General features: G+C 28.0%; 1 protein-coding gene across 1 annotated transcript in view; it reads right to left on the bottom strand.

Moving 5' to 3' along the window:
• The window catches only part of skd (mediator complex subunit skuld), a 105,536-nt gene extending 95,845 nt beyond the window's left edge, over positions 1-9,691 (bottom strand). The window contains exons 1-4 of the mRNA XM_075365145.1: positions 9,621-9,691; positions 8,080-8,160; positions 4,923-5,077; positions 878-1,036 (exon numbers count right to left, since the gene is read on the bottom strand). Of these exons, the coding sequence (XP_075221260.1) occupies positions 878-1,036; positions 4,923-5,077; positions 8,080-8,093 (328 nt within the window). The 5' untranslated portion in view covers positions 8,094-8,160; positions 9,621-9,691. The remainder of the gene's footprint in view (positions 1-877; positions 1,037-4,922; positions 5,078-8,079; positions 8,161-9,620) is intronic.
• Between the last annotated feature and the right edge of the window lie 594 nt (positions 9,692-10,285).

Raw genomic sequence — 10,285 nt, forward strand, 5'->3', positions numbered from 1 at the left:
AACTGATGTTTTTATAATACTGCTTTCATTTATTTCAATTTCAATATAAAAAAAATGTATTTTTCTGTTCTTTTCCATTTTGCATGTAAATTTTTAATTTCATTATAATTATTAAGTTTTACATTACAATTATTACCATGTGTTTAAATATACAAAAAATTTTTTTAAAAATTCAAAAACTCAATATTTTTTTTTGCTCCCCACCTCAAAAATCACCTTACAAGAAAATCTTTTGATTTTTCTATGTACTACGTTAAATGAAATAAACTAAAAAAAAATCCACTGAATAATGTTTAACCAATAAGATACCTAAGATTTCTTTTTAGTGATGGGTGGAAAATTTTGATGAAATTTTATAGTAATATTATTAATGTTAAAATAAACTAAAAAAAGTTTTAAAAAATTGATATCTTTAAACTCTGATCAGCTCCCCCACCCCAAAGTATTTTTTTGGGGGTCACTTGCACTACTATTATGCCAAGAAGACAAAAAAAATTTGATTAAAAATATGCGATAAATAAAACCATAGCTTTTTTCGATTTCTGAAGAAGAGGAAATTTTGGGGCAAATTTTTTTTAAAATGGTGAAATAAGAATGAGCACATGTACTCAGCTTAATATACAGTGGGGTTGTTAGTAAAATTTTGAAAAAAACAATGCCAAAAGCTATCTATTCCATCCCCTGGAAATATTGGTCACAAAAATTTACCAACAAGCTGCCCCATATGCATGAGTCTCTGTGCCAAATTTCATCAAAATCGGTTTTATTTCAGCCAAACATTTTTTTCTGGTATACCAAACCATTAATCTGTATATAAAAAAAAAAAATTAGTACAAATAAGATTAATAAACTGATCAAAAATGTGTTAATTACTGACCAACAATAACTTCAACAGCTGGAGGAAGATCATTTTGAGGAGAAGTATCGATTGGATAAAAATGACGCCAATCCTCAAGTAGACGATTGGTAGCAGGATCCACACCTTTAAAACTTTGGCCAGTTAATGTACCAGCCAAACCATAAGGAGCAAGGATTACTAAAAAAAGAAATAATAAAGAAAAAAATTACTTATAATAAAAACAACAAAAATACTAATTTTACTCATCGATATAGGACGTGACATCTAAAAGTACTGCTCACCACACTTTTGTTCTGAATGTTTTTATTCTTAGCAGTTCAATATTAGGTAAAATTAAAAAAGATTTCATTGGCTAACCTCTTTTTTTATTAATTTTCATTGGAATAATGAACTAAGTTATTGTTTTTCCCATGGAAACAACTGATCAATTAAAAACGATTCAAGTTTCAATTATTTTGAAAAATTTTCAATATTGTAAAAATTATATAAAACAGTTCACTTTCTAAATATGTGGAAATTTGCTCCTGGATTATATTTCAGATTATTTATCAGGTTTATTATTGCAAGTTTGAAGAGGTTAAGCAACCATCAGCAGAGGCACATATTATACAGAACCTACTCAACCATTAAAGACAAAAACGTAATGGAAATGTTCATAAAAATATTTACACAAAAAATTCTCTGCAACTATCTCAAAGTGGATACCAAATACCATTAACAACAAATCCATTAATTACATCCTTAACAAAATGGTGATTCTATAACATATGAAACATTTCAGGACAGTAGCAATGGGAACTGAAGTGAGAAATGATTGCAAAGTGCAAAAACTTAAATAAAAGAATTTAATAAACAGGCTCCTGTAGATTACAGAAGTTGAGTGTAATTAGGCATAATATAATTAGTGGCTAATGACCACAGAAAAAATAACCAATAATTAAAACACAACTAAAGAAACAATAAAAGAGCTCTAAACAGAACAAAAATTTAGTTTTGAAATCCAATCCATCTTTACTGTTTCACTTTCATTAATTCCCCCTCGCCCACCCACAATGCAAAATATTTATTTTTTTGGCTTGATGATATAATTCACCACAGAAGCTTTGAAGCTTGTACTTAGGAATAAAGAAATGAGATTTTATAGCGTAAGCAGAATGCCATGGCTGACTGGGATTTGAAACTCAACCCCCAGATGAAAGCAGATGCTACCACTCTAATGCAGAGGTCAGCATTTATGATTTTAAAAATACTTAAGTTTCTTATTCTTCCTAACTTGTTTAAGCCATTCAGATATAATTTTCCAGAAAAAATTGCCCCTGAGACAAATTTTTTTTAAAAATTATCACATGTCATTAAACAATATTTTTATTGTTTAAAATATTCCTTGTCCAATAAACCCACAACTGATGACAGTTTTATTAATTATATTAATTTATGTTTCTTGAATAGGTATGGAACATTGTAAAAAGTACAAAAGCCAAATTGTACGATAGAAAAATTAAGCAAGTTTGCAGTTTATTTATACAACAATAAAGAAATCTAAAAAAGTTATTTAGTTCAATTATCAACAAAAACGTATAAACAGTAGTGCAAAAAGAATTAAGCATTTATGCAGTTGTAATTTAATAAAGTAAGAAATAACTGAGAATACAAAATTTCTTATATCCTGACACAACCTTTAACATGAGGCTAACAGTACCAATTTTAAATTAAGTACACTTTCAAACCTAGATTGAATACTGTACCGATGTTTCTAGCTAACAATTTTAAGGAAAGATTCAATTCTTAAAGTTACTGAATTATTTTAATTTTTACCATGACACTACAAAGGAGATTTTATTAAAGCATTTCGAGTATCATAATACAATGTATAATACTTTACACCTTTGTTATTTTATATTCTTTGTAAGCATGAGGTTTAAGAAAACTTTGATACTTACGTATTAACGCCACCGCAGCTACAGCTTTATTTAAAAACAAAGTAGTCAATCGGATTTCGGTGAAAAATGTGCTGATGTAGAGTTTAACATAGATTCAAAACAGTCTCTTTATTAATTTTAATAAATGGTTATGTATATTTATTTATTTTATAAATATAATTTAACCAAACTTAACCTACGCTCACTAACCTTGACTAATTAACAGGAGTGTTTTGATTATTTGAATAATAAATAATTGCAATAATTACTGAATTTATTAAATAAATACACAAAAACTTACAGTGTTAATAAGTCAAGGTTAGCGAGCGTAGGTTAAGTTTGGTTAAATTATATTTATAAAATAAATAAATATAAACAACCATTTATTAAAATTAATAAAGAGACTGTTCATTTTCCACTGAAATCCAATGGACTACTTTGTTTTTAAATAAAGCTGTAGCTGCGGTGGCGTTAATACATAAGTACCATTACTTTAATACAAAATAAAAAATAATGAATGCTAAAACTACAAGAATCAGGTATGAAAGAAAAATAAATAACTATAAAATGTAAATTACATTCAACAGTATATATAATAAGTATAAGTTATAACATAACTTAATAATAAGTATAATAAGTCAACAGTATAAAATATAAGTACATATATCTGAATGAATTAAGGATCTAATCAATGCTATTGAAAAAAAAAAATACCAAGTCACTGAAGTCACAAGTATAAAAAAACTGAATAGATTAAACTACCAAATGTGATCAGGTCATTTGCCTGCCTCTTAATCGCACTACTTCTACTAGTCCAAAGGCAATTAATTATTAATACTTCAGATGTTCAACAGAATAAGACTGCAAAAAGAAGCAAAATATTTCAAAATTTTTCAGGTCTTAATACCATAACACCAGTCATCCTCCTCATGTGTAGCCCTTCTTAAAAAATTTCAGGGATTAGTATCTTGAAAACAATATATGTAAATAATAGTTTATTACTAAAATAAACTTAAGATTATATTTCTGTAAATCAAGTGTAAATATAATTAACTATATTTAGGATCCTATATTATTGACAAAATTACATAATATATTAAAAAGTAATACAGCACTACAGTCATATAGAATAAACTGTACTACCATGTAACAAACTGAAAGTTGTTTACATTACTGACAAATCCCCCTCTACCTCTTTTTTAACCATAGCCTTCATGAACAGTTATTTTATACAAAGTACCAAATGAGGTCACGCAGAAACAATAAACTGCCTATGTAACCTTATAAACAGATAAATAATAAAAAAATCAGTTATATAATTTTGATTACTAATTGATAAGTCACTTTACCTGAACATAATTAGTTTATAAGATAAAATTAATTTTCATATAACTCCAGACGCATCACAATTTAGTAATAGTGAACCTTTGTATGAAACAACTACTTTTTAATAGGTTAATTCATCAATTTTTAATAATACAACATATAATTCTATGATGAGAGTAAATTATAATGCTTAAAACACTGTTACTATAATAAACCTCATACATTTCTCATATGTGTATAAATAGTTTTACATGTAACCTCAATTTTTATTAAACATGTAATCTGTGAAAAGATTATTTTAACTTTTAAGAGAGCATAACTGATAAATATTTTTTAAATCGATAAATGTTATATGTCCACTGAAATTTTGCTTATAACTTATACATAAGAGTTATATTTACTTAAAATATGTAAAAAATAGGAAAAATTATGTAAAAAAAAATTGTTTAATTTTTATAAACACATGATATTGAAGTACTAATAAACATCTGATAAAAACATACTTTATAGAAAATAATATTTCAAGAACTAGAAAGAAAAAAATATAAATTTTATATATATAACTAGAAAACAACTCTGCAAACCAAAATTCAAAATTCATCAGGCAAATGTAGCACTTCAAAGAACAATGAAAGTTCGTTTTTAGCATATCAAAGAATATAATTGAACTACGTAGTAAAAGCAAATGGTTTTCTTGTAGTTTAGTAAAGTTGATTAAACACACTTGAGAAATTTGAAATTATTTGGCAAAAAGGGAACCTTTTTTCTTAATTAAGGATAAATACCATTAAAATACATCTAGATACACTAATCCTCACCTTGAACACCAGTTCCTGTATGCATACACGCTTGTGCCTGTTGCAAGTGAGGTCGCAACAGACATCTCACCGGGGGATGTTGCCTTACATCAACACTAGCACAAACAGTACTTTCACCATGAACAAAAAATGCAAATGAAAATGACAAGTGGCCACTGGAAAAAAAAAATAAAAAGTTAATAATTAATGAAATAATAGGGAATTACGTAATAATGAAAATAATTATTGATATGATGGAACCAGATGCCTATACTCATAAGACTTTTTCATGCATAATGGTTTTACATACCTCCAATTTTACTTTTTTAGCTTGTATCTAGAAGCCACAAGTGTAAAGAAGAAGTAATAGCTGATGTGTACAATTGTATACATTGTATATTCTGGTTAACTTCACAAGTGGTGTTCGACAATGTTATCACCAAAAAATGATATTGAAGTATAATATGTAATAACTAATACCATTTATTTCACCGTGGTAGAGCAATAGAATCTCAGTTTTTATCCAGAAACTCCTGAGTTCAAATCTGGTCTGGCAAAACATTTTTCATCAGCTAAAAAATTTCTATTGTCAATATGCATGCTTCAAGCTTACTAAAAAATCAAAATTCTTTAAAAATCTTCAATAATGATGATTAATTTTTTAAGGAAAACAACAATCCTTAGTTTAAAAAAACTTGTGTCCTGAAAAAATAAAAATATGAGTAAAATGGTAAAAAATCCTAGTTGAAAAAGAAAATTAAGATGGATAAAAGTGAAAACTTTAACAGGATTGGGAACATTTTAAGAGTTAAAAAGAATGATGAATTTTTATTTACAATGTTACTGATAACAGTTACTACATTTTAAATTTTAACTATTGTTTTACTGTTTTTGAAATGCCTTAATTAAATTTAAATTGTCATTATTGTAATTTTCTTTTCTTTTTATGATGAATAAATCATTATTTTTCAATTACTGATATTATTTAGTAAAAAAATAATCTTCCTGGGGTTTTAAATGGTTATAGTGTCAGAACAAAGTATACATTAAGTGAAAGAGAAATACTCCAAGTTTCTTACCTGTTCAGTAGATTTCTATGTGTGCTCTCTTAATTGCCCTGCAAACGTCAAAGTGATATTCAGTCTCTTGCTATACATGGCAGAGAACATCTGGCGTGATAGAACAAACAGCTTCAGTGAACTTTTCTTTTAAGTGGACCTGATTTCAAATTTCAACAGAATGCAATTGTGTTTTTTTAAATAGCCCCAAAAATAGAAATCCATGGGTAAGATTTGGAGATTGTGGGAGCCAAGCAATCCACCCTTTTCATCTGATCCATCACTGAGGAAATGTTTTGTTAAGAAAATCCTACATGATTGCGGCAAGATGGAATTCTCCAATCTTAGGAATGCTGCATACCCTTTTAACATTTCCAGAAAGATGTTTCCTGTTATTGCTTTTTCAGAAAAAAAGAAGGGGCCAATAACTCTCTCATCCAATAGTGCACCACACATTCACTTTTTCACTGTCATGCTGATGTACTCATCCAAAAACATGAAAGACTGCTTCATCACTGAAAATGAACTTGTTTAAAAAGTCATCATCCAGCTCTATCCTATCCAGAATGTCTACATCAAATCGCTTCACTTTGTCCTTTAGATAAAGTTGTAACACCTGAATTTTGTACGCAGTGAAATGTAAGGATCTTTTTAACACATTTGTTTTAGGAGTGTCCAACTGTCGAACACTTCTGTGCAAATTTCTTTGGGTAATGCAAGAAACTTATTCGCACTGCTTCAATCATTTCATCAGACACTGATGGCCATTTGTTGTAGGCTGCCTGATTCTTTGAGCTGTTTGTCCCATCACCAAACATTATTTTCATGTGAGGGGGGTCTTCATTGTACACTTGACAGTATTCACGCCAAATATATGCAACTGACTCAAGACACAGCAAGCCACAACACACATTGAACCTTCCTCTGCATTGCAAACATGAAGACTAATAATGCATGTATGTGCTGCTGCTTTGGTGTACTGGAAACACAATGCGCATGTGCTAGCTTTCACACACATAAACTTGCAAGTGTTTCTCTTTCAAGTATAGCTAATTTCGCTACAATGTTTTGTTCTGATGCAATAACCAATTAAAACCCACCATTATTTTATGGACACAAAGTATAAAATAATAAATATAATTTATTTAACTAAATTATATACTTATATAACTAATTTATTTCATAAAGATATTCTTCATTTTAAATACATACAGCTAATGTCAGTTGCATAAAAAAGTAATTGAAACTGCTTTGAAGAATCTTTTGCAGCTTAATAATAATTTTTTGAAAATTTAATAATTTTTAGAAAAACACCAAAATGTTCGTAATTTTTATTTTTTTAAACCTCTTTTTTATTCATTTTTTTCTGATATGGATAAATTTTGTATTTGTTTTCATTTACATGTCATTCAAACATTGATGAAAATTGTTCTGCTTAAAATCATATCATTTTCCCGATCCAGTTTGTGAGTTTTGTTTCTAATTAAAGATGAATTTCTAAAATGTTTTTTCTTCTTACAAGAGCAAACTGAAAAAGAGAGAGGAGTTGACAATCCATATAAAAATTGCTTGCTGGCATATTTACAGATTTCTAGGTGTATAGGTGTATTTATAAGAGAAAATTGTGTAGGTTGAACAATTCAAAGAGAGCTTTCACAAAGTTGGAGTGTACCACTTTTGCAATATAGATAATGTAAACTTTTTATATTCAGTTTTGGATTATGTTCTGTCTTGTAACAAGACATGTTACCACATGTGAATTATTTTCTAGTTAAACCTAGGAAGTCTGAAGACTACTACTTCAACATTAATTTGTAATTATTTCCTAAGCGTTATTTTCAAGCTACTTTAATAAGATAAATAAATAACAATGCAAAATTCAGTTTTAAAAATTACCTATGTTAATAAAGATTGTTTTTTATCCTTTTATTAAATCTTGTTATTTAAACCAACACAGTTTTTATATACAATTATGCATTATTATGTGCCCGGATCCTTTCCTGAATAATTTCACTTAAATTATTCCTGTTGTTTATCATTATTGCATGGCATTTAAATTTCTGTGTACCATATCAAAAAACACACACACATTAAAAAAAATACTTGTATTTAAAAATTACCTCTTTTCCATCATTTCTGATCCATCATAAGGTTGAACAAACCATTTTCCAAGGCGCACAAAATCCCTTGAAAGTAAACATCTGAAAAAATAGAAAAGGCAAATTAAAACAGAAAAATAATTATAAAAGATCCCTTTTCTGTGGAGAGATGTATTTTCCCTAGAACTTTCAAAACTATCAGTTGTACAACTATTACAGACATACAAACACTTTGAACACCCTTAATCTTGAAAGTTCAACAGATTTTGTTTTAATCTTAACAACATTCACTATTTCATAATCTTACTATCAATTGATAATTACTTACGCTACTCTACATATTATAAACTTTGTTCCCTATAGATTTTTACATCTACTTCCATTAAAAAAATAATTCTGCAAACCTGAAATACCAAAAGCCTCAACCTTTTTTCTTGAGTTTTTGCTATTGCCCACATTTCGATGTCATTCACCATAAATGCTATACAGTAGAGCATAATGCATAATCTGTACAGCTCTCTTTCCCACTATAACAAGTAAAAAGGATTGCAACATTCAACATATACTTAATGAAAACGGCATGACTTTACTTCCAGGAGGGAAAATGTTTGTAAATTAAGTAAAACTAAAATAAAGTAATAAAATATGATAGAAAGGATAGGATAATGATGAATATGAATTAAAAATTACGTTAATCAATACTCCAGAAATTGAAAATTTCATTTTTTTGGTAGTAATATCAGAAGGATGAATGCAATAATAAAGCAGATATCAAAAGATGACTGCATAAACAAGGACAGCTTTCATGCAAAAAAAAATCTGCTGTATTAAATAAATATCTAACAAAGAATTTCTTCAAAGCTGGTTGGTTTGAATGTAATACTTTATGATAATAAAACACAGAAATATTAAAAAACCTGAATAGAGGACTTGGGAATTTCATATTATTAGGGGAAAGGATTTTATGTAAGTAGGATGCGATTGATAAAATTTGAAAAGAGTTCTTATGAAAAATAGGAGAGGAGAGAAATTAGTGAAAGAATCTTGTAAATATGTAATGAAGATTGATTATGGCCATATATAATAACATCTGAATTGTTAATTAGGTAATGGAAGAATTTGGAGTGTATAAAACAAATAATTGAGAATGAAAGATCTAGTAAATATGTTAAGGTGAAAAGATTGGCAAGGAATAGAAAGGGATGTAGAGTAACCTCAGAAGCCTAACATAATTTTTAAACGGTTTCTAAGCTAACAGCACGTGTAAGCTACAAGTTAATTCCCCTTCTACTTATTGGACCAACAGAATTTTACAGTCAAATACATATCTTTAAAAATGTACTCTTAAAATTACACATCTACATCATAATCAACATAGAAATTGTTAATACATAATGAAGACAAGTACATATTACAAATTTAAAATTTATACTATGTCTGGTATTATAAAAACCATTTCAGAAAATAAAATTAGCATAATAAGTCTAGTAAGTAATACAAAAATATGATTACAAAAGAGAAAATAATATATAATACCAAAATAATGATTTAAATTAAATTACCTTTCAATAAGGTTATGCAACGCCTTGAAAAGTAGCGACCTGCATTCATAAGACAGACCATTCTCCCACGAACCCTGATCACCCTCTGAAACAAACAATCATGACAATAAAATTAAACAAATATACTCTATAATAAAACTAATTATAAATTTTAGCACATTAGAAAAGGAAAATCTGGTGAAAATATTTGTTAAGTCCTGATATTTAAAAAATAATACCAAAAATAGGGAAAAGTTGTATGGGATGTTAACTTCCTAGATGGTGAATATGAGCTTGTTTTACATCTAACCAGAGAATTGGTGAGGAACTTAAAAACCATAATGCTGGCAGAAATACTTATCGCAGAAAGCTAAATCTTATTTATACATTAGTTAAAGAATTATAATCATTATTGGTAAAAAAAAAGAAGAAAAAATCACTTCAGTAATACAATTTCTATCATCTTTACTTTTCATCTAACAGGTTTTTAGTACAAATTTGAGTTAGAACGGCACTTTTTTCTTCAAATTTTTCAGAATTCATATCTCATTAAATAATTAATTCAGCTTCTATTTATAATTACTTAAGAAAATAGTTCTTCAACAAACTAGACTAATGTATTTAGTGCAGAATCCTGAATCCCAAACTTTTCTGTCCACTGCCCACATTGAGAATCAAAAATTTTC

The sequence above is a fragment of the Lycorma delicatula genome, chromosome 4, assembly GCF_047948215.1.
Source record: "Lycorma delicatula isolate Av1 chromosome 4, ASM4794821v1, whole genome shotgun sequence".
NCBI classification, from domain to species: domain Eukaryota; kingdom Metazoa; phylum Arthropoda; class Insecta; order Hemiptera; family Fulgoridae; genus Lycorma; species Lycorma delicatula.